Source organism: Gallinula chloropus (assembly GCF_964237585.1).
Source record: "Gallinula chloropus genome assembly, chromosome: 19".
NCBI lineage: Eukaryota > Metazoa > Chordata > Aves > Gruiformes > Rallidae > Gallinula > Gallinula chloropus.
This window is the reverse complement of record NC_140104.1, coordinates 6,300,854-6,324,972: the sequence shown is the minus strand read 5'-3', so window position 1 is coordinate 6,324,972 and position 24,119 is coordinate 6,300,854. Positions and strand designations below refer to the sequence as shown.

General features: G+C 55.3%; 2 protein-coding genes across 2 annotated transcripts in view; one reads left to right on the top strand and one right to left on the bottom strand.

Annotated features, from left to right (window-relative positions):
* Nucleotides 1-1,363: 1,363 nt before the first annotated feature.
* LOC311199027 (coiled-coil domain-containing protein 183-like) lies at nt 1,364-7,716 on the bottom strand (the record flags this gene model as incomplete). Its single annotated transcript, XM_084273072.1, has 16 exons — nt 1,364-1,476; nt 1,864-1,960; nt 2,201-2,326; nt 2,457-2,616; nt 3,000-3,160; nt 3,400-3,500; nt 3,587-3,647; nt 3,796-3,924; nt 4,288-4,410; nt 4,534-4,638; nt 4,766-4,933; nt 5,044-5,103; nt 5,219-5,346; nt 5,450-5,587; nt 6,553-6,579; nt 7,434-7,716. The coding sequence occupies 16 exons, from the start codon at nt 7,714-7,716 to the stop codon at nt 1,364-1,366; spliced, it is 1,980 nt and encodes a 659-aa protein (XP_084129198.1).
* Nucleotides 7,717-7,904: 188 nt separating this feature from the next.
* Nucleotides 7,905-24,119, top strand: part of LOC311198891 (S-adenosyl-L-methionine-dependent tRNA 4-demethylwyosine synthase TYW1-like) — an 83,862-nt gene continuing 67,647 nt past the window's right edge. Inside the window, exons 1-8 of the mRNA XM_084272913.1 lie at nt 7,905-8,018; nt 9,762-9,904; nt 10,542-10,682; nt 11,202-11,303; nt 12,022-12,216; nt 13,363-13,644; nt 14,727-14,849; nt 21,565-21,691. Of these exons, the coding sequence (XP_084129039.1) occupies nt 9,776-9,904; nt 10,542-10,682; nt 11,202-11,303; nt 12,022-12,216; nt 13,363-13,644; nt 14,727-14,849; nt 21,565-21,691 (1,099 nt within the window). The 5' untranslated portion in view covers nt 7,905-8,018; nt 9,762-9,775. The remainder of the gene's footprint in view (nt 8,019-9,761; nt 9,905-10,541; nt 10,683-11,201; nt 11,304-12,021; nt 12,217-13,362; nt 13,645-14,726; nt 14,850-21,564; nt 21,692-24,119) is intronic.

Sequence of the window (24,119 nt, the reverse complement as noted above, 5' to 3'; positions counted from 1 at the left end):
GATGGGATATTGGGGGGCTTCTGCTGCATGCACGTTGATGGTGGGCTTGGGGGTGGGTGGGAGAGGACCATGTCACCACCCACTGTGCTGGCTTGGGGTCCCAATGGCCCCCAGCCCTGCTGGCACTGGGGCTGTGGTGGGAAGTGGGGAGCAAAGAGGGAAGCCTGAGCTGGGGGAGGGAACAGCACACTGCCTGCTGCCATCGGCACCATCAGGTCCCCGTGGTGGGTAGGGTCCTGCTGGGGGGCACTGTGGGCACTGTGCACGGCTGGGTCACCCCCAGTACCAATGCCCAGTTCCTCCACTTTGGCTTCTGTGGTGGTTTGGCCCTGTCTGGGGGCCAGGCAACCACCAAAGCCGGTCCATGACTCCCCTTTTCAGCTGAACAGAGGAGAAAATAGATCTTGAGAGGCTCAGGAGTGGAGGGAAGGCCAGGGAGAGATCATTCTGCAATCAGCATCATGGGCAGAACACAGAATAAAGGAAAAACACCTCTCTAATTTATTACACTGCCCTGCACACAGTGACAACAGTCGGATGAGAAGCGCTGACAGACCTTTAACACAGCTCCCCCCTCAGCCCTCCCTTCTCAGCAGACTTCAGCTAGGATTTCTCTCCCTTCTTCCCCCCTATTGTGGCATGGGGAGGGGCAGAGACTAGGGGAATGGGGGTTTCGGTCAGTTGGTTTCCTCCTTGCCTGGTGACGGGGGGGGGGGGGGTGGGGGGGCATTCATTCCTCTCACCCTTCCCCAGCTGCACAGGGACTCAGCCCACGGTGCAGGGAACAGCGTGGGGCTGTGGCCTCGCTGGTGTTTCTGCCCCGTGGAGGCTGCGAGCTCACAGCAGGGAAAAGCAGGTCCATTGCTGCCCTCCTGAGCAGGGCTCTGGTGCTCCTGGGGCAGAGGAGAGCAGGGGACCCACAGGTGAGCAGCAAGGGCTCCCCTCCCCGCGCTCCAGCAGCCCCCTGGTTTTCCAGGGACAGGGGGCCCAGGAAGGTGTTGATCCCAAAGGGTCACAGGGGGTAGAAAGCCAGACTGTCCCCCGGGCTTTGCTCTGGCCAGGAGAGCTGTTGCCACCCCAGCCCATCCCCACCTCTGCAGGGAGAGGGGCTGGATGAAGGGCAAGGGCACGAAAAGATGGGATGGGGCTGCCTGTAAAGCCAGCTCTGCACCCCTCAGGTTTTGCACCCTGTGTCCCAGAGGGAAGATACAACGTGAGACCTTGTAATACAGCAACACCACAGGCTTGGGAACAATGAAAGACATCTGCTCTTATTAAACCAGCTGGGAAGAGGAACAAGGGGAAGCTGAGGGCTCCAAAGCACAAGGAGGGGTCTGATGGAGCCACAGCATCCAAGAGACCACTAGTTCTTCCTCTTGCTTTTCTTTTTGAGCTGTATCAGGCGCTGTCCCCGCCTCTTGATGTCTTCCCTGGTGAGGACAACGCCGTGGTCTTTCCCATCATATTCAAAGGGGTCTGGAGGAGAAAATGGAGAGGAGAGGGCTGAGGAGAGGCACTGGGGCCACCTCCCCTCAGCCCATGTCTCAGGGAGAGCCGGCATGTTTTGAAGGGCTGGTGGCATCACCGGGAACCCTTGGGCTGAGCCCTCTGGCACAGGCAACTACGGACTAGTGAGGCTCTGCCTCCCTTAGCAGCCCCGTGTGCCCGGCCCATCAGCGACACTGCTGGGGCTTCTCATGGAGGTCTGGAGTCTCAGCGCTTCCTCCAAGAGCATCTGACAGGAGGGGCCATAGCTCATGGGCTGGGGTTTGCTGGGACAGAGGGAGACAGCCCCCCCAGAAATCCCAGTGGGCAGGGGCTGGCTCAGTCGCTGTGGGATGTGTCCTGGCTCTGCTCTCCTACCTTGGGCGCTGCTGCCTCCCTCATCCAAGGAAATCTTCAGGTTCTGTGTGTCATCGGCAGTGGCCTTCTCCACCAGATTCCTGACCTTCACAAAAACCTGGGAAAGACACCCTGGGTTAACTGATGGATGGGAGGTGGGAGGAAAGACCCCGAGCCCGGGGTGCCCCACGTAGATGAACCTGAGGGGGACACCCTGCAGTGCCCTGGGCTGCCTGGTGCTGAGCTGCTCCATGGCTCTTCCCTGGGGCCTTCTGCATCCTCCCAGCAGGGATGGGCCACCCAGGAGAGCCCCGGCTGGGTCCTCCAAAACCCTGGCAGCGACAGAGCCCCCCCACACCTCGTTCCTCTCAGTCAGAGTGTGGCTGTCATGGGGCAGGTCGGCCACGCGCTGCTTCAGGTGCCGCAGCTTCTGCTCGCAGTGCCGGAGCTTCTCTTCCAGCCCCAAGGCCTTGACATACTCCTTCTGGAGCCAGAGAGAGAAGCAGCAGGTTGGTGGTGAAAACGAGCCCCGTGGGGAGATGGGGGCTGCACCAGGTGGCCTTGGGACACCAAGCCCTGGCTGGGGCTGTGTCACCCTGGTGCTGCACAGGTACCTGGCCGGGCACTGAGACGCCGTGCAGACGGATGGCGAGGTTGTCAAGGCCATCTTCAAACTGCATCAGCACCTTCTGGTTCTGCATCAGCCGGGCTTTCAGCTGCTCCAGCTTAGATTCTTCGTGCCGCAGGCTCATCAGCATCTCCTCCTCCAATGTCCTGCAGCCAAACACATTCACATCCATACGACCGCACAGGGGTGCAGGGACACCCCAAAGCTGGTGTGAAGGCTGCTCCCGTTGCCCCCCTGCCCTCCCCCAGAACTGCAGACCAGGGGTGCTGCCTGCAGCCCGCCTGCAGCCCTGCTGCCACTGCCCATGCCAGGCAGGGAGCCAGGGGGCTCCTGGTGCTGCAGTGGGAGCTTCGGGGTTCTGCCAGGACCAGAGCTGGGGGAACACCCTGCTCAGGAACTTGCGGGGCAGGAAGGGCTGGTGCTGCACTGGCACAGGGGAAGGGGTGACCTATTGGGGCCCCCGTGACACACGTTCCCCCCACCCAGGGAAGTGGCCCAGGTGGCATGTCTGCCCTGACACCAGCAGCACCTGGCTGTGTTGGGAGCCTGGCTAAACTTCAGCTGGGCTTGCTTCAGCTCCAGCTCCTTCAGGGTCTCCTCCAGCGCCCGCTTCTTCTCCCAGTGCTCCCGCAGGCAGTTGTCCAAGTCCTGTGAGCACTTGTGCTGATCCTGGAGCCTGATTGGGATGTCCTGGCCAGGGGAGAGGACAGGGACTCAGCCCACGGTGCAGGGAACAGCGTCGGGCTGTGGCCTCGCCGGCGTTTCTGCACTGTGGAGGCTGCGAGCTCACAGCAGAGAAAAGCAGGTCCATCGCTGCCCTCCTGAGCGGGGCTCTGGGGCTCCCAGGGCAGAGGAGAGGACCCACAGGTGAGAGCAAGGGCTCCCCTCCTTGTGCTACAGCAGCCCCCCTGGATGGGTCTTGACCTTACCCAGAGGAGGGAGCACTGCACCGCAGCCTTGGTCTTCTCCATCTGCTCCGTCAGCAGGGCTTCTCGCTCCATCTGGGCCTTGGCAGCCTCTGCTTCGGTGTCTGGGTTGGGGGGGGAAGTATGAGGGGTCCTTCCTGCCAGCTGGCACCCCTGCATCCCACCCCCCTGCGCCCCACCAGGCACTCACCCACCAGCGAGTCCTGTGAGTGCCGGGCCGCGAAGTCCATGCCGAGCTCATCCCGGGCCTGCTGCAAGGATGGTCATTGTCACCCCCGAGCTGCCAGCACCTGGGGAGAGCTGGCCCTGCTGCCCCCCACACCCAGCCTCCCATGGGGGGTCAGCAGTGATGCCTGTTGTCTGCCCGCAGCCTGTCCTGCACCCCGTGCCCCAGCTCACCGCTTTTGGATGCTTTCCAGACACGTCCTTCAGCCACTGCCTGTCCCTGGGCACCTTCAGGGCGGTCAGGGAGCGGTTCCTGAGCTCTCTCTTAGCCTGGAACTGGCTTTTCATCCCTGCCATGTTCACCTGGAGCACATCAGAGAAAGGAGAAGGGGCTGCCAAAGCTGGGAAGGACTTCAGTGAGCCAGCTGAGCTTCTGGGATGGCCAGGGTCAGAAATGCCCCCCCCTGCCCCTGTGTAAACAGGCTGAGAGGGAAACTGGGCCAGGTTGACTGGAGGATGGGATGTACTGCCTTCCCCATGTCCGGGGCTTCTGTTGGGCTGTACCCAGCCTGGCCCACGGGAAGGATGCGGGAGGAGCTATGGAGGCAGCTGGGGGCTGTGGGCAAGCCCAGCTCAGTCTCTTGCTCTTTAGAGCAGGGTGATGCACCAGCATGAGTGGCATCGCTGGGGTGGGAGAGGGCTCCAGCATGCCCTGGACCATCTCACCTTGGCTGCCTCGGCAGCTCTGAGAGTGTGCGAGGCCGTGAGCTCCATGTCCTCCAGCTCCCGGCGGTAGGTCTCGGTCATCCCGCACAGGAGGTCCAGGTGCCGAGGCAGGTGGGCCAGCTCCTGGGACACACAGGGAGCCACCGCTCGTCACCTCAGCGAGCCCCAGGGGTGCCCTGCATGCTGTGGCAGGGAAAGGTGGAGAGCAGGGCGGGTGGGAGGACGGCAGCCTGAGGAGGGGCTCACCTCCCTCAGGATATCCCGCATCGCCAGGTACAGGCTGTTCATCTTCTGCGCGGCGTGGTCTTTCACCACCATCTTCCCTATGTTGTTCTCCAGCTGGTGAATTGTCTGGAGAAGAGATGGGATTTGGGCAGGGGCTTACCCCACAAGCCAAGCCCGGCACTCACCCTGGGGCACTGGGGTGGGACTAAAGCTCCCTGTGGGTGCTGCCCCCCCAAGAAGGGGTCCTGGGTACCTGCATCTGCCGCTGGTACTGCCTGCCATCGGCCGTGGCACTCTTCAGCTGCTGCAGCCGCCTCTGCAGCTCCTCCAGGGTCTGGCGCCGCTGCCACACCTTGCACTGCAGCAAGTTGTACTTCCTGACGCGGGCATAGACCTCAGCCCGCAACTTCTCCAGGCCCAGCTGTTGGAGGACACAAGGGATTGACTGCCAGGCTGCAGGCACGGCTCACCGGGCACCCCTGGGAGAAGGGGGGGCTGCAGCAACCCCTGCCCACCCACCCCTCCTCGTACCTCAAATGTCTTCCTGGCTGCAATTGCCCTGCATGCCTCCGCCAAGGTGATCTTGCTGCGCTGTGGGTGGCAGAGGGGCAGCAAGAACCATCACCACCAGCCCGGGGATGGTCACATCCTGCTCCTGGAGAGGAGCTGGCTCTGCAGGCCAGCACGAGGGGGGTTCAGCACCTACCGGGGCCCCCCGCAAGGTGTCCAGGGTCTGGGTGTCCTTCTGCACCACCTCACGCAGCCGGGGGAGCAGCTCCCGGGTCTCAGCCAGCTTCTCCTCACACGCCTGCGATAGGAGCTTCCGCCCTTGCTCTGGAGGACAGAAGGTGCCGTTAGTCCCACACGGGTACAGTCAGTGCTGTGCAGGACAGTGGGACAGCCCCCCACTCGCCCCGCGAAGCCCAAGGGGCAGCACCTCGCAAGACGGTGACGTCCCGCAGGTCCTGGACGCGCTGGCTGAGGCTGCCCTTCAACTGCGGGAAGCGGGACCTCCCCTGCTCAGCCATCGCCACCCGCGGCATCATCCCCACCCGCAGACGCTTCCTCCCCGCTCCTGCGGATGGGATAAATGGCGAGTCCTGAGCTGCCCCGGCAGCGGAGGGCAGGCTGGGCTCACCAGCTCTGTTTGACGTCACAGTGGATACGGCGCTTGCCCCCCGCCCAACACCTCACAAAGGGCGAGTGCAGGGGCCCAATCGCCTCCCCAGACCTACTGTCCTCGCTGTGTCTGACACAAGCCAGGATGCTGTTGACCTTCTTGGCCACCCGGGCACAGTGCTGGCTCATATTGGGCAGTCACCTGACACCCCCAGGTCCTTCTCCGCCAGCTGCTCTGCCCCAGCCCGTGTCACTGCTCAGGGTCATTATGTTCCAATCTCAGGACTCTGCCCTTGGCCTTCTTAGGCGGCGGTGGGGTGAGGAGCACCCCAAACTCTCCTTATCCCAACCCACCAGGTTTTGGTTTCTTGGGTTTTCTTCTCCCTCCATTTCCCCCTCCCTCAATTTCCACAACCCCTCCCGCTCTGTTCAAGAACAAGCGGCTGTGTGGTGCCCGGCTCTTGCCTGGGGCAAAACCACGACAGATGGTTCCCATCCCTTCTCATGGACCCACCAATGCCATAAGCAATGCCAACCCCTAATTACCTGTTGAGAAATTAACAAGCTGCCTCTCCACGAGAAAAATCCTTCCTGTCTGATGGGTGGAAAATGACTCGGGAAGGAAATTGCCATCCCAGCACCAGGCTCCTCAGTGTTACTTGTCGTGTAACCAAGGAGGATCACAGACTAGTATTTAGAAAGCTAAATGCCCCCTGCCAAAGGACAGGCCTGACCCGCCATGGAAACAGAGTAGGAATGGTCTGTGTCGGCCCAGAGAAGTGTGGGTGGTGTAGGAGAGTCACTGCGAAGAGGAATCAGGCAGCGCTTCTGCTCAGAGTGAAGCCTCAACCTCTGTGCAATAAAGGCAGAATCTCCTCACCAGCGTGCAAACCAGCCCCTGGTTTAGAGTCTCTGGTACACCTGCAGCTTCGTTCACCTTCTGGTAACCTGTGGGAAAGGAGGAGCAGCCCTGGAAAGGAGACACAACAGTTGTGCTGGTTGGAAGGAAGCCAGAGGAAAAGCCATACAGCAGAAGGCAGAGGGTCTTGTAGAGCTGTCAAAGTGTGTGGTGTTCAGCAGGCAGCTGGCATGGAGTTCAGCAGGGTGGGACAACCTTTTGTATAGGAACGTTGTGGGTCTGGTGTTAACGGGGAAGTACCGAAACCTGCCTGCAGGCTGCCTTCAGCCATCCAGAGGGGATAAAGGTGTGCTCGGTTGTTATTAAAGCTGCCTTTGGTCCACCAGGCTCGTGTCTGTGCCTTTCACCGCGCCACAAGGGACCGTAGAGGTTTGGCCACACCACGCACGGAACCCGTGCCGTGCTTTTTTTTCACTTCCACTTTGCTCCTGGGATTCTCCATTCTCTGGGGCTTGAATCAGCGGCTCTGACAGTTGCTGCTCTTTTCCACCCCTTTCTGAACACACAGGCAGCCCCGGGCAGCGGTGCGTTCGGCAGAGCCGTCCCAGGACCAAACCAAACCCCATCGCATCCCTCGCGTCTGGAAACCTCCTCCCAGCTTCGCAGAGCCGGGAGCTGCCCAGCGGTCGCATCCCGCCGCCCGGCAGGTTCCTGCCTGGCCATCGCCCCACGGGCTGGACCGAGATCTTCCCTCTCGGCCACCCGGCCTTTGGAAACCTTGACAAGCCCCGTGTGCGCCCGCGAGGCCCCGGCCGGGGTCTGTGTCCCGAGAGATGGGGGCACGGGCAGAGAACTCGCCAGGGCAGCGAGGTGAGGAAGAGCAGCGAGCCCTGCAGCCCGCGGCAACCCCGGCTCCCCAGGGCCGGGCCCCATCGTCTCTCACAGCCGGGTCCCCGCAGGGGCTTCCCTCGCCCCATCTCCCCCGCGGACGGTCCCTCTCGGCCCCGCCATCCCGCGTCCTTCCCGGTAAAGGCGGCTCCGGCCGGCGGGGGCGGAACGGACGCGGCCGGGTTCCGCCTGGCGCTTTCCCCGCCTGCGGCCGGAGGGAAACGCGGCGGCGGCGGCCCGGAAGGGGCGGGAGCGGCGCGTGGCCCGAGCAGCGGCGGTGAGGCGCGCGGTGTCTGTCTGTCTGTCCGGCCGGGAGCGGGGCGGGTGTGAGGGGCCATGACCGCGGGGGGGGGATGGGGGGGGCGGTTGGAGGGGCGGGGCGAGGACCGAGGGGGCGTTAAATCAAGGCCGGGTCAGGGCGCTCGGTTCTGGGGCGGGGGGTGGGTGGTTGTGCCCGGGCGGCGCTCGGCTCGCTGCTCGGGGGGGCAGGGGAGGGGAGGGGAGGGGGAGTCCCGTGTCTCCGGGCGGGTGAAGAGGGGCCGCCCCGCTGGGTCTCGCTGCGGCCCGTGGGAAGGAGCCGGCGGAGCGTGTCCGGCCTCTCGGAAGCTCCGGCCCGGTGCCTGCGGGAGCCCCAAGGACGGTAGGTGGGCGGCCGCCTGTTTGCCCGGCGGGGCCTCGCATACGAGCCGTGTTCCGGCGCCCGCTCCCGGCCGCAGCGGTCCGGGCCCGGGTTGGGAAGCCGCAGCCGCGGTGGTTTGGAGTCCCGTCGCCCCGCGATAGAGCTCCGGGAAGGGCCATTCGGCTGGACCCGGCAGCCCCGGCCGCACGGCCGCGGTGGGTCGCTGGAGGCCGAGTTACCCGTGAGCCGGCAGCGGGCCCGGGCAGGCGGGAGGGCCGAGCGTACCCTGTTCCTGGGTGCATCCGGCCCGGCACGGCCAGCCGGCCCGGGCAGGGCCTGTCCCGCTCTGCCCTGCTCTGGGGCGGCCTCAGCCCGAGTCCTGGGGTTGGGTTTGGGCGCCAGAGGACAGGAGGGAAGTGACTGGGAGAGTGCCCAGAAGAGGGCAGCGAGGATGGGGAAGGAGGGGAAGGCTCCCGAGGAAAGGCTGAAGTCCCTGGGTTTGTCCAGCCGGGAGAAGAAGAGGCTGAGGGGAGGCCTCGCTGGGGTCGGTGGCTGCCTGCCGAGGGGAGCGAAGGGGCAGGTGCTGATCTCCTCTCTTTGGGGCCCAGGGATGGAAGCCGAGGGAACGGCGTGAAGCTGAGCCAGGGGAGGTTTAGACTGGGTGTCAGGAAGAGGTTCTGTCCTGAAAGGGGGGGGTCAGGCGCTGGCACAGGCTCCCCAGGGAAGGGGTCCCAGCCCCGAGCTGGGCTCAGGGCAAGAAGCGTCTGGACGATGTGCTCAGTGCCATCTCTGGCTTGGCTGGGCCTGTGGAGCTGGGAGTTGGGCTCCATGGGCCTTCTGGGACCCTTCCAACTCAGGAGATTCTGGGGTTTCAGCCCAGCTGTGCAACTCTGGGTCGGAGCTGCTGTGGTCATCTGCCTGGTGCCTTGTGTTCAGCAGCAGCTCTCTTGGGATGACCTTCCCATTGCGATGGAGCTTCTTGGCTCCAGAGATCTGCATGTTTACAAAGTTGAGACCCACACAGAGCAGCGGGTGTTTCAGAAGGGTTTTCACTTTCAGGTGCTGCCAAAGCACAAGGGTTTCTCCTTTCCTTGTAAGAGACCTGCCCTCTATCAGGCAAACCCAGAGATCCTGTGTAGCAGACCAAACCCTTAGTTTGAGGACACAGATGAATTCTGTTTCCACACCTGTGAGGTGGAGGCTCCTTGGTTAACTTTTGCTGCTGCCTGTTTAGCCAAAAGCTGTTTTCTGTAGAGCCTGAGAACAGCTAATGGCGTGAGACTGGGTGCTCTATGAGTGGGCCTTGTGTGCTTGTTCTAAACCCTTACTGCAGGAGTCTGCTCTTGCTAAGGGAGGGACTGTCCCTTCTATTCTGTGAGGAGCAGCTGAGGGAGCTGGGGGTGTTTAGCTTGGAGAAGAGGAGGCTGAGGGGAGACCTTATCACCACCTCCACTGACCTGCCATGAGGGTGCAGAGAGGCGGGTGATGGTCTCTTCAGCCAGGAGATAGGACAAGGGGAAACAGCCTCAAGCTGCACCAGGGCAGGTTTAGATTGGATATTAGAAAAAAAAAAAATTACTGAAGGAATTGTCAGGGCCTGGAACAGGCTGCCCAGGGATGTGGTTGAGTCACCTTCCCTGGATGTGTTCAGAAAAAGGGGTAGATGAGGTACTTAGGGATCTGGTTTAGCATAGGATGGAATTGGTTGGGCTTGATGATCTTCAAAGGTCTCTTCCAACCTTGTGATTCTGTGATTTGTTCTAGATTTAGATGTCTCAATGGATACGTGGAGCTTCTTCCATACTTGCCTGGTGTCCGTATGGCTGCACAGGTTTTACATCTATTCTGCTGCTGCACTTGGGATCAGCGTTTGGGTCGTTGCTCAGTTCTTCACCACCAAAAAGCAGGTAACCAAACACATGAGCACTTCTGTCTGAGAGCACCCCAAAATCCATGCACAGGAGTGAGTAGCTGCCAGGTGGAGGTGCCCACTGCTGCAGAGAGACGTGCTGTCTCCCTGTGCACCTACCTACATTGTGGCAAATTCCAGTTGGAGTTGAATTCATCTGGTGGTTATAATCCCTGGTCTGGGTTGTCTTGTGCTTGTGGGTGGCAAACACCCCCGTTGCTCTGATGTTGGAGCAGATCTCTCTTCGTTACTGAGCCAGTGTTTCAGTCTGGGTTCCTCTGTCACTTCAGGTAAATCGCTCTGTGCCCGGCGTTTTCAGTTTCCACTGATGTTAGTGATGGGGTTGGGCTGGTTGAGGATTGGGAGTGGGATCAGTCCACTCAAACCTCCTCATGGAGGTGGGTGAAGTTGTGCTGCCCACGTTGGGAGGCTCTCAGGTTTGGCTGGAATCCCACCGCATCCCCGATGTGTGAGATGTTCAGAGCCCATGTGCTTCCCTAGGGATGAGGAGCTAAAATGCTTCGACTGGCATTTGAGCAGTGCTGGGAGTCTGCTGGTGGGATTTGGGCCTTGAATGTTCCTTGGGAGAATGGACTTGGTGTGGGTTTGGATGATGTGTGGTGCTTGTTTTGTAGGGTGGAAGATCCAGCGAGCATCCAGCTGCCTCTGAAGGGACAGGAGACAAACTAGTGAATGGATACGCAGCCCTGCAGGCAAAGGGAGTCTGTGTGGCTGGGGTAAAGATCTTCTACGGGTCTCAGACTGGCACAGCAAAGGTATAAGGTGTTTGTTTTGGGTTTTTTTTTGTTCCCTGTGTGCCTGGAGTTGAATTGACATGTTGATTCACTCTGTTGCCTGCCTTTTGACACTGCCTTGTGTCAGCACCTGAGCGTTCAGCAGGTTCATTAGCTCGTTAGAGGTCAATGCCCAATATGAAAGATAAGTGAAAGTAATGTAAAAGTAAGATTTTCCCCCCCCTTTAAGGGGGGCACATGGTAGAGAATTGATTATGAAGCTTGCAGTTTACTTTTGCAATATACTTTTCATTTGCTGGCAGGGAGCAGGGCTGTTACAGGTGCTTTCTCCAAAAGAAATTGAATTTCTAATGAGCTTACGTTTACACACAGTCATTAACTCTCTTGTCAGCCAGCATACTTCTTTTTGTTTGCTTTAAGTGAGGATTTATTGGTCCATTGTTCAGTTCCCACATGTGTTGGGAGAAGTCAAACAGCCTGTTTGAGCCCATCAGTATCCGGGCTGAAGGAATCCATAACTTCCTACACTTCTGCTTTCAGAGATTTGCCAAAGCTCTGTCTGAAGCTGTTACTTCCCTTCATCTGCCTGTGGAAGTCATTAGCTTGGGAGACTCTGATCCAGATGATCGTTTAGCAGAGGAGGTATGTTCCTTATCAACCTGGGATTGTGAAGGCTCTTTCCCTCTGGTATTCTACTCCTGTTTTCCTGGAAATCCCCCAGGCTGTGTGCTGAAAATTGCTTCCCTTCTATGTAAGCAAGTACAGCCCACCAACCCTTGGCAGAAAATACCCACACTTGGAAACCCCCTGGGAAAAGATTCATGGAATATTTTGATGCTGGTGGTGACGTTGCATGAGCTAATTCTGCACAAGAGGGGTTGCCTCAGGCCCCTCTGCTCAGTCTGAGAAGGGTTCAAAACCAGGCTGAGGAGCTGGTGATGCTGCTGCAGCTGATGTGGATGCTAGAAACTTCTTGGGAGGCATATTTATTCTGAGTAATCCTTGATGGATTTGGCTTTTTGAATCCGCAGGAGACTTTAATGCTGCAAGAGCCTGTTCAAGAAGCTGTAGATTGGGGTGGGGAAGGTCAGGGTCCCATTCTGGCTTATCCCCTTGTGCCTTTCAGTAGGGAGAAGACAGCTTGATCTCTCTTGGTTAATTGAAGGTGCCTTTGCAGGGAGGATGGCCTTTCACTGCCCTTGGGATTATAGTCCCCAGTGTCCCACACCAAAGGCTGATAACCCCTGTAGCAGAAATCTTGGTCTCTTGACCTCTTGTGTGTGTTGCAGCTCTCCCACTGGTGTAGAGAGTTCTGGAAAAGGCAGCAATCCCTCCTGTTCTGTTCTCTTTGTGTTATTAGACAACGAGCAGGAACATTTGTGTGTTCTTGGTAGCTACCTACACGGATGGCCAACCACCAGAGAGCTCAGGGTGGTTCTGCAAGTGGTTAGAAGAGGCTGCCAACGACTTCCGCTTCGGGAAGATGCATCTGAAGGGCCTGAGATATGCTGTGTTTGGCCTGGGAAACTCTGTCTATGTTGATCACTACAACACAGTAAGTATCCTGTGTGCCTTGCCTTTGTTTGCACTCCTCTGAAAGGCAAAACTGTCCTGAGTGCTACAAAGCTCTGTGGGGGGGACTTTACTGCAGCCTTGCAGTCCCTGAAGGGAGCAGAGAAACAGGAGGGGAATCAGCTTGTTCAAAGGGTAGAGAATGGCAGGACAAGGGGGATGGATAAAAGGAAGGAAGGTTTAGATTGGATGTTAGGGGGAAGTTCTTTCCAGAGAGAGTGGTGAGGGGCTGGAACAGGCTGCCCGGCGAGGGGGTGGATGCCCCATCCCTGGGGGTGTTCAAGGCCAGGTTGGATGGGGCCCTGGGCAACCCTGTGTAGCTCCAGGCCTGGAGGTTGGTGGCCCTGCCTGTGGCAGCAGGTTGGAGCTGTCTTATCCTTGGGGTCCCTTCCAACCCAGACCAGTCTGTGATTCTATGATTCTATGAAAGCTGAACAATGCTGGTAGCTCCAGTGAGAATTCCAGCCCCTGTGTGGACTTGATTAGAGACTGGGCTCAGGGCAGAGGCAGTGCAGCTCTGAAGCAGTTGTGCTGCCCTTCTAAGTGGGACAGGAGCCCTGTAAGCACTGCACTCACCTGGGAGCTGTGCTAATGCATTTGGTAAATCCTCCCCGAGTTCCCTTCCTGGCTCTGAAAGCTTGCTGTCAGTGTGTGAGGTCCCTGCAAACCTTGCTGCCTTTTACAACCCTTTTCTCTCTCTTACATACTTACTGTGTGGATTTTAGCTTTGTTTCCTGGGGTAAAATAGGGCAATATCTTACCCTGGTGCTGGGTTTCAGCCCAGTCAGAGGAATGATGTGACTTGTCCCCAGGCTGTTGTGTTTGTATCACTGGGGCTGCGGACAGTTTGACCAAGAGCCACGGCACAGAGAAGCTGGTTCCCAGCTCCTCTCTCTGCAGAGCAGAGTGGCTGCAGGGGCTTCCTCAGGTAGGAGCTGGGTGTCTGTGGTGGTTTGCAGGCTGACCTGCAGCCTCCGAGTCAGCAGGGTGAGCAGGAGTCCTGAAGTCCCTGCCTTGCAGTCCTGTGCAGCTCACCCCCTGCATTTCTAGCCTTTGTCCTCACTTTCTGTGCTTGCTGTGTTTCCCTTGGGCTTCTCTTAATTCCCCTCCAACGTTTCTCCTGCCCCAGGTTGGAAGGAACATTGACAGGTGGCTGTGGATGCTCGGAGCCAGGCGCATCATGACCCGTGCCGAAGGGGACTGCAACGTGGCCCAGAGCAAGCACGGCAGCATTGAGGCTGACTTCAAAGCCTGGACAGCCCAATTCCTCAGCCGGCTCCAGGCACTCTGCAGAGGGGAGAAGCAGCCCTGCAGTGGGAAGTGCAAGAGAAAGAAGTGCAAATCCCATGGGAAGCAGAGCAAGGAGAGCTCAGATCATGACCACGAGGCATCAGAATGCGAGAATACCGAGGTAGAGGCAAAGTTTGTGGGATCGTATTTTGGGTTTAATGCCCCTTGGAGCACCCAAAGGGTGCTGTGGGAACTTGTTAGTTCTTCTTTTTGAAGTGGAGGGGTAGGAGGCATGAGATCCCATGGTGGATAACAGAAGCCTTCCACAAAGGAGGAACCAAAGAATTTCCAATGGCCCTTGGCCAGGTGGCATTTGTATAATGAGGGAGCATTCCCCTGGAGCAGGGGGCAGTGTGTGTTGTGCCAGATGCTCCAGGGGCTGGGCTGGGTTCTTGTCAGCCTTTTCTTTGTCTCCTGGCCAATAAAGCATTTCCTGTGAGGACTTAACCTGCTTCCATTTCAACTTGTTGAAGTTGCACTCCTACATACCAAGATTTTTCCACAGGCAGTTGGAATAGCAGGCCATGGGTTTCCTCTGAAGGTGTCTGCCTGTAGTCATTCCTGTGTCTTGGAGTGTTTGATTACAGGTTTTGCATAAGAAACCCTCTCTTGCTTTGCAGTGCAAGACCCTGAGTTGCTGTGATGCTTTAGTGCTCCCTGCAGGCTGGTTGTTGTGGGCTGGGAATGATCACTGTGGCCATGGGCAATTTTGTAGGGAAATAGGGACTGTGTTGGATGAGTAGGTTTGAGTGTTGCTTGCTGTAGGGACAAGAGGAATGATGTTTGCTGCTCTGCAGATGCTGTTTGGCTGGCCCTTGGCTGTGTACAGAAAGAGGGACAGCTTCTCTGCTGGTGTCTCTGTCCATTCTGACAGGGGCACTTGGGGCAGGTAAAGGGATTTTGGGCTTCCAGACTGTTACAGTGCATGGTGGGTGTGGTGATAGATAAGCATGTGAGGGAAATGGAGCATTATGGATCTGGAGGTGGGATATTTGGCCTGAGTCTCAGGTGGTCTGTGTGCTCCTGAACTCTGAAAAATACTGATATGAGTCCCACATACATTACACAGGTTACTGCTCGACTCTTCCTTGCTCTCTAATTGTGAGAGCTGATTTTGCTGGTCAGTGTAGCTGGAATTCTTACCTTGAACACTTGGCTGTGTTCCCAATGTTATTTCTTGTTCTCTGCTCTCTCTTTACCCAGGCAGAGGAGTTGTTTGAAACCAGTAGCGAGGAGGAGGCTGGTGCTGAGGAAGCTGGAGGCACAAGTTCTGTCGTCGACGTTGAAGATCTCGGCAGGATTGTGAGCCACGTGAGGAGAGCCAAGGTACAGCTGCACAGGGACTGTAGCACTGTCACCCTTCAGTTGAATTGATTTAAAATATGAGCTGCTGGTGGTGAATCTGTTGGAGGGAGGGGGAAGTCTGAGTTGTTGAGCCTGTGTCAGAAAAAGCTTGCTCTGAGGTGGTTGGGTACAGCCGCTGTCTGACTGTGACTTGTTCAGGGGGTGGTTGCTGCGGTGCTCACTGGCTGTCTTAGCCTGTGGCTTGTGTTGGGATCCCAGTGTCTGTCCCTGGCACTGATCCCGTGGCTGTGCCTGCCCATGGGGACACTGTGTGTGCTTGGCAGGGAGTGAAGCTGCCGGTGGAGCGGTGACACCCTGCTGCAGGGTCCTGTGTGTCCTGAGGTGAGGTGCTTGGCTTGCTCTGCCAGCACAGGAGCTTGACCTGAGCTGTGTGGGACCTGCCAAACACCACCCTGATTCCTGTGGCGTTCCGGGCTGTTCTCACCCCATTCCTGAGCTGTTCTGTCTGTGGGTCCTCTGCCTGTGCTCAGCCTGCAAACAGAATGTACCAAACTCCTTCGTTAGTTAGAGCAGCAAACTCCTTTCTCTGTTTGGAGAGAGCTGGTGGGCTAAGCTATAGCAAGCTCCCCTCGTTCCTGGCCCTGCAGCTGGTCAGGGGTGGAGGGTTGGCCACAGGCTGGCCCTGTGATACGGTGTGTTGCCATCTGCTGACTCTATTCCCCCTTAGTGGTCTTCCCATCACGGTGTCTTTCCTTGGGAACCCTTCAGCTGCTCTCCATCCCTCTCTCAACAAACCTACCCTGTAATTACCTGGCCTTACCTCGAGTACCTCTGGTGTGGACCTCTTGTGGCTTCTTCCTAAACCTTAAAGAGCTCCCTTGCTGCTGGGAGCTCCTTAAGCAGCGAAGCTGCACTCCTTGGGGGCAGGAGGTTACAGGGAGAGTGGGGGGATCTCTGCCTTAGGGATGGGGAAGGAGGCAAAATCCTTCCAGCTGCTTGGAGCAAACTGCTAGGAGAGGAGTGAGGGAGGCTCGGGCGAGAGCTCCTGCCCCGAGTGTGTACAGGCTTGTGCGCTGCAGTGGGCAAGAGAAGGGTGGATGGACAGACCTTTGGAGGGAGCAAGGATGGCTCTTTCAGGCTGCATGACTGCTGGAAGCGGTCCTCCTTCCCTTCTCTGGCGTGTGCTCCCCACTAGAGGTCACTGACAAGACAGGAACTGGGTTTTCTGCAGCAGCATCCGCTGCCAGATGGTTTGGCTCAGAGAGGGGAGCTGGTGTCCTCCAGCCGCTCTGTGGAGAATTAGGCATTGAGTTTTCACTGACAAAACATGGCAATGCCATGATCAAAGTGTGGTGTAAATCAGGAAAACTGCATCTCATAGTCCAGTCTATGAGTAAAGAGTGAGTACAGGGATAAAACACTTCCTGCTTTTGAATTCATGTGCTGTTTGCTCAGGCCCTGAGCATGGCTGCTGTTGGTCTGGGATGGTTTTACACACCAGCTGTGAGAATCCATTGCTGTTTATGACTTTACCTGACTTTAAACAATTAACTCTCTCTCCTTAACTGCCTTGTCACTCTCCTTGAGTGATGTATGTTGTGTGTACAAGTTACTGAGGAAACTGAACAGTGCTGGTCCCAGTACCCCTGAGGACAGGCACTCCCAGTACTGACCCCTGAGGGGTCCCCTCCTCACTGCTCTTCACTTGGCCGTTGAGCTGTTGAGCACAACTCTGGGTGTGACCCTCCCACCAGTGTAGCTCAGGTTTGGATGGCTCTGACTGAAGCAGCCTCTGCTCTGAGGGACAGGCTCTGTCTCAGCATGGACACTCCTCTGCAGTTTCTGAGCTGCCTCTTTTGGAGGAGGTGGCAAAGGCTCGTTCTTGTCCTGGCCGTTGTGCTGCTCTCTTGCCTCTGCAGGTGGGTACATCCTGAGAGTGAAGTCTCACTGGGGGATGGTGGCAAGGACTGGATGTGTCTCTGGGCCTGGCAGTGTCCTGCCCCTCTTGGACATGGGCTGTTTTCAGCTGCTGGAGCAGCCCCTGAGCATTGGATAAGGCAAGGCTGATGCTGCTGTAGTTGCATCCCAGGTTTTTGGATTAACTTTGAAACATGAAGTGATGCTGTTCTCATGGCTGGCCCCTTGGTTCCTTTTGGAGTGGGTGATGTGCTCTTGTGTCCTGGTTTCAGGCCCCTGGAAGCAGAGCAGGTGATGGGGAGGGGGCCCTTGGCTCCCACCCGGGTGTGAACCCTCAGCTCTCCCAACGGGTTGTCGTTTCCAGGGCGATGGCAGGATGTGGCTGTGTAAATATTTCCTGAGGGAGCCTGAGCTGCTTCTCTCTGTACCCACAGTACAGAGGCTGATGCTTAGCAGGGTCCTGAACTGGTCACTTGATGTCACTACAGAGGGTGCTTACGCTTTCATGAGGGGAATTGGTAGGTGTGAAAGTCCAACTGAGCATGATCCAGCCACAAGGAGAGCTGGGGAGGGAGGTTGGTCCATCACCATCAGCGCTGAGGTGGCTCCTCTCAGGTGCCTGATGATCCAAGGCTGTGATGCTGGGCTGGGTGATGAGCAGTTGGGGGAGTTAAGATCTGTTCTTTCTCTCCATTTATCACTCCTCCAGTTTGTTTATAGTTGAGAGCCTGGGCATGTTTTCCAGGTTGCTCATATGCAGCAGAAGGTGGCAGTGGTGGCTCTCAGAGTATTTAATAACTAAGCCTTCAGTTGTACAATGCTGGCGTGCTTTCCCTGTCCTCCAGAGTTACTCCCCTGAAATGTATTTATCAGATAAAATGTGAAATCTAATGGGTATGTTTGTGGCCCACAAGACTGCCATTAATCATGGGGACACCATTGCTTAATGTAGATTATCTCCCACAGCTGAGAGATTGTGATAAACTAGAAAGACAGATCAATCTTGACTGGTTCCCAAGGAATGAAATGGCTTTATTAACCTTCACATTTATAAACCACAGGCAGGAGTAATAATAATAATATCCTAATTTTCTTTGGATGGGTTGGGAAGTAATCAAATGGGTATATTTTGTTGACATAATTTTGAGATTGATGTTCTTGTTTTCTAAACCAGAAAGTTTAATGATGCTGATAGTTGCATTTGCAATGTAAATAAGGAGGAAGGGGGTGTGTGAGAGCAAGACTGAGGCGTAAAGAAGGACACAACTATGTCCCAGGGACACTGACAGAATTGTAGGGGTTGGAAGGGACCTTGACAGATCTAGTCCAACCCCCCTGCCAGAGCAGGATCACCTAGATTACATCACACAAGAACATGTTCAGGTCAGTTTTGAATCTCTCCAGAGAAGGAGACTCCACGCCCCCCTGGGCAGCCTGTCCCAGGGCTCCCTCACCCTAACTGGGAAGTTCTTCCACATATTGGTGGGGAACTCCCTGTGCTCCAACTTGAGGCCATTGCCCCTTGTCCTGTCCCCATAGACACTGAGAAGAGGCTGCCCATTTCCCCCTGTGTCCTACCTTTCAGATATTGATAACCATTGATCAGATCCCCTCCCAGCCTCTTTTCTCCAGGCTGAACAGTCCCAGCTCACTCAGCCTTTCCTCAGACGGGAGATGCTCCAGGCCCTTCATCATCTCCATAGCCTCTGTTGGACTTTCTCCAGGAGATCCCTGTCCCTTTTATCCCAGGGACCCCAGGTCTCCAAGGCTTTCTCATCAGTGGCTTCTCTTGTTCAGCACAGACCAGAGGATGACTGTTCAGTTCTTGGGCAGGGAAGTGTTTCCAAGCCGTGAGAAGCCGCTCGTGTCGCTCCTCGCTTGATTTGTTCTGGAAAGGCAGGAGATTTATGATCAGACTTTCTGGTAAATCACCCCAACTCGGGAAGAAGTTAACTTTGTTCTCTCTGCTCAGACTGTAAATAATAGATTTGAGAGGTTTATTAAGCAAATAAGTAAAACTTCCAGGGCTGTGAATTCCATTTCCCCCAAGAAACTGCTGCAGCTGATCTCATGCCAAACCCAGGGAGTTGGGTATTGCTGTTTGGAGGAAAACAAATCTTTATTTGGGTTATTGGCTTTCACATCAGGATGAGAGTGGGGGAAAAATATTATCATCCCTGTGAGGGGAACAGTGATTATTGAAATAAATGCTTCTGCCCTGCCAGTAATACAATTTCATCTGTTGTTCCTTTGCTCTGGACCTTTCCCCAGCTGCTGCAGTCACAGGAGGCAGGTAGAAGTTCAGAAGGACTTTTCCTGCACCTGAAGGCTGCCTGGGTGGGATGGCTCACTTGTACTGAAGGCAGCTGCTGCAGCTTTAATGTTAGGAGATGTTCTGTAATGCTCTTCTGGGACAACTAGGCTGATGTGAGATGGGAGAGCAGAGTGGTGAGGTAAATCCTGTGTGGTGTTTTGCCTCCAGTAGCGAACAAATCTGTGCTAAGATAGTGCCTCTTCTGTGTACGTGGTGTCTGGTCGTGGTTCTGGGTTAACTGGTACTTGAGGGAGAAGGAGCTTCTTTAGGACTTAATAGTTAAAAGATGAGGATTTTTATCTCCCTTCTTCCTTATGCATGAGGCTTCTCCACTCATATTAATATTTTACTGTTGAAGCATCTCGCTGATAAATGAAGATCAAGTCTCCAGAAATGAGCTTTTAAACCCAACAAATGGCAAGTACTTAGCAGAGCTGGCCTTTCAGGGAAGTCCTGAGGCTTTGTGCCAGACCAGTGGAATTCTGCCTAAAAACTCAGTGAACTGGGCAAAAGGAAGATGGGACCAGCGTTTCCCTTGAGTAAGGAGCATGTTGTGTTACCAGGCATTAGAACCCCCCCCCAACCTTACTGAAACAGTGAGCAAATTTATACTCAAAACAAGTGGAAAAGGTAATAATCTCTGTCCCTAAATGATTTTCTTTCCTCTTCCCTTCTTAAGTGCTCGTTAGAAACTCTGTTTTGTCCTTGAACCTCCAAGTCTGCATGGGGTTTTCTTGGGGTTTTTTAAGCTGCTGTTTCATGTGGGGTTTACTGGGTTTGGTTTTCTCTGAAGTTTTGCTCCCATCCAAAAGCAATCTCTTGTGTGCCGAGGAATGGTTGGGATGCCTTCCCCTGGTTGGGATGCCTTCCCCTGGTTGGGATGCCTTCCCCTGGTTGGGATGCCTTCCCCTGGTTGGGATGCCTTCCCCTGGTTGGGATGCCTTCCCCTGGTTGGGATGCCTTCCCCTGGTTGGGATGCCTTCCCCTGGTTGGGATGCCTTCCCCTGGTTGGGATGCCTTCCCCTGGTTTCCTTAGCGACGCTGACAGTCGGTGGATGGACTCAAACTGGAAGTGTTTGTGTGTCTTGATGTCTTTGGCACAGAGGAGGCTTGGATGTGACACAGCCTCAGTTCTGTGCAAGCAGAATGTCCTCTCTTGGGTTTGGTTTTCTGTTTATCCACAGCTCTGCCAATATTTTAGAAAAGCCCTAAAGGGCTGACAGGTTACGTGTTGTGTGACATAGCAGAGGGGTTGTGGGCACGGTGTGGTTTGGGAGAGAGAACCACAGTGTGGCTCTGGCATCCACCAGAGACCCACGAATCCTGGGGTAGCTCCTGTCTCCTTGTTGGGTGGTGGAGACATCGCTGCTGTGTTGTGGATAACATCCATTGGGATCAGACAACATCCATGCTGCCATTGTACTCCTAGAAACTGAGTTTCCTGAGCAGGTCCCTTGACCTCACTTTGCTTGATGGCAAATCCAGCTTTTAGCAGAACTTGGATTATTTTCTTCCCTTTCTTCCTCTGCTGTGTTTCCCCACACACTGCTGGAGCTCTGGGGCTTCACCCTGTTCTAACACAGCCTGGACCAGTCCATGGTAGATGGTGGGGCTGTTTCCACCCTGGAACAGTTGATTCCAGGTGTACTCATGGGCGTGTGACTTCTTTCAGGCTACGACAGTCCAGTGTCAGCCTCCACTCTCCACTGGACTCCTGCACTGGCCTTTCCAAGGTTGAGCTCCAAGGGTTTAATCTTGTCTTATAAAGCAGCGTTTGCAGGAAGCTGAACTTCATTGGGGTGCTGCAGGTCCTGTGCCAGGAGCAGGCTGTGGGGTGGGGAGGGGGAACAGCCTCTTCTTTTGCGGGGTTTGTGGTGACTGTTGAATTTTGGTGGTGCACTTGGCTGGCTTTTCAGGTGACTCTTGGAGAGCACAGCTTCTACTCTGCAAACTCCTGGGCAGTCTTGACTCCTCCTGGTGCTGTGGTTTTCTTCTCTGCCCTGTCCCAAATACCAGGGACAGCTGCTGCTTGTCACTCCAGGCCACTGGGTGTCAGGCACAAAACGTTTTGTGTTCTGCAGAGGGATGAGGCTGCTGGGGGGGAGTGCTGGAGTGCCTCTCTCTCTCAGATGAGATCCAGACACCTGGTTTCTTCAGGAGCCCTAGAGAATTTTATTGTGGTGGTAGTGAACCAATCTGGAGCCTTTTTGGGACTAAAGAATAAAGAAACCCACATTACTAAAGGGTGGGAGTCTGCTGGGAGAAGGGCTGAAATGCAGGAGCCTGCTCAAGGGGATCCTGCTCTGGCAGGGGTATTGGCCAAGATGATCTCTAGAGGTCCCTGCCAGCCCTGGCCAGTCTGTGAGTCTGATAACGTGAGGGCAGGAATTCACATGGAGACATGTGCACCAGTTTTAAGCTGAGCAGATCCAGGGTTGAACTGTGACCCAGGGTTTGAAATGTGCTGCTGGAACCTAAAGGTTGCAATTCCCTGTCTTTAAACAGAGAGACCGAGAGCTGGAGGCAGGAGGTGTTGGAACAAGCTCCACTCAAGAGGACGTGGGGAGGAAGGAGGAGGGTGAGAAGAGAGAGATGATTACCCTGGCTCTGAGAGAAGCCCTGACCAAACAAGGTGAGGTTCTGCAGTGGCTGGAGGGTGGAACAGGCTTTGTGGCCTTGGAGGTAGACCTCTAAGCGAGCGAGTGAAAGGTGGTGGCCTTCACCATGGTGAGGGTACTGTTCTGGGCCCTCAGTCGTGGTAGGCTCTTACCAGAGGCAGGACTGAGATGGGGCAGGGGCTGTTTTTACCTGGCTGTTGCAGAAGAAGAGTCTGAACTGGGGACCACATCTTGGTGTGATGCCTGTTAATGAGTGGGGAGTGTCAGAGTTCCCTGGGTACCTGTCTGGTACCCTGTCTAGTAGGGCAGCGTGAGGGAGATGACAGTCCCACATGCCTCCAGAGGGAAGGTTTCTCAAAGAATATTTCAAGATCAGCTTTGCATCAGTTTTGGATCTCAGTCCCCTGCTTTTCTTTCAGTTTCAAACTTGGATTTTCTTCCTGACACTTTATTTTGAGAAAAGGGAGTAGTTCCAGCTAACTTTAGCAGGCCACTAGTCCATTAGATTAGCAGGTGTCTATGAGCTGTGGAGAACAGCTTTAATGAACTTAAAGGACAGGCATGAGAAGAGCTAGACTGACCACCCAGCAGTTCAGAAACCTCCCTTCTGATCAGCAGAAGGGTGATGTGAGCTTCCCTGAGCAGCTCAGCTGGAGACTAAAGGGAGTTCAGTCTAATTTCCTGTATCTCTTTAGGGTGAGTGTGCTTGGTTTTCTTGTTGAAGTTGGAAGTATCTGAGAATGCATTTCTGGTTCTTGCATTTGTGGAGGTTTGGCCCTGGCTGGAGGCCAGATGTCCACCAAAGCCTCTCCATCACTCCCCTTTTCAGCTGGACAGGGGAGAAAATAGATATTGAGAGGTTCAGGAGTTGGGATAAGACCAGGGAGAGATCATTCTGCAGTCAGCATCACTGGCAGAACAGACTCAACAGGGAATAAAGGACAGAAAAATCTTAATTGATGGCCCTGCCCTGCACCCCCAGTGACACCAGAGCTGGGTGATGAGAAGTGTGACCAGAGCTTAAAGCACCTCTGTGGTTGCAAACACAAAAGTAGCCCCTCCTTCCCTCAGCACTGTCCCCCCAAATTAACAAGCTCAGCATAGTCAAAATAATTCAGTTTATTTAACAAGAACCAGTTGCTTTGGGTGTGGGTTCAGTGTCTTTTCATGATTATCCCTGGGGGCATAATTAGCCCAAGAGAAGGAAAAACCAGTCCCAGTGCTTCAGGAGAAAGCTGTTCTTTTACATTACAGTTGTGTAACAGAAGTTTGCCTTTGAGCAGCATCTCTTCAGGCTATTGCAGCACTCACCCCTTTTATTTTGATTGACCTTCAGATATATTTACCTTCCTGTTGGTAAAGAGAATATTGCTTAAACAATGGCTTTATTTTAACCCTGGGGTTGCATTTCAGCTAAATATAGCTTCACCTCTGGGGTCACACAGGCGCTCGCCCGTGGAGCTGCCTGGTTGCAGATGCCTTTGTAGAAGGTGCTCTGCAATAGTTCCTCTTCCAAGCCACAGCCCATCTTGTGTTGGGAGAAAGCACTGAGTCCTTCCCATCAGGATTCAGCCTTGCATGAAGTACAGGTACAGCCCAGACTGCTTGGTGGCTCCCAGTAACATGTACAGCTGGGGAGAGAGGGCAGCTGGCAGCTGAAGGACTTTGTGGTGGTACCATTTTGTGGTGATTCCATCTGCTCAGGTAGATGCCCTGAAATAAAGGGGGGAAAAAGGGAACTTTCCATACACATGTTGCCTGTGGGGATTGGCAGATACAGCCCAACATGTGCTCATTCGCTTCCTGCTGTTGCCTGTAGAGTCCCAAAACAACCCTTGCTGGGCTGGAAGCTCTTTTTGCTTGGCTTGGGGTACCAGGAGGGTCTTGTCCATAGTGAAGTTTGTCTTTCCAGAGCTCCTGATTTTTCAGGAACTCTGTGTAAATCCTTCTGTAGAGAAGCTGCTGTTTCAATAGGAAAGTTGACCTTCCCCCCCCAACATCAAAGCCCAGTGTGAATCCATGGGGGTTCCTTCAGTGTCCCCTGTATCAGCTCTGCTTGTTTTAGGGGTACAGATAGTGGTGCTGTCTTTGGGGTTTTCCTGCTGTTACAAATCAGCACAGCAGTAGCACGAAGACCTGTGCTGTGTGGTTGTTACCCATCCTTGGTCCTAACCACTCCTTGACTTGCCAGCAGTTGCCTGAAAGCAGTTGCATTTAGCAGTGCTTCAGGTGGTCCTTGATGGACTTCTCTCAAATGTGCAGGAATAAAATGATGAAGAAACAAACTCCAAATCCTGAAGAGCTGATTTTTTCCCCACAGGAAATTCCAGGAACCTGGATTTCTTAAGCCACTTATCCTGTGCATTTCAACATGCTGTGTTCTTTGTGCTCTTCTACTGTAGCACTAAATAAAACTGCTTTTCACAGTAGCAATGCCATGGG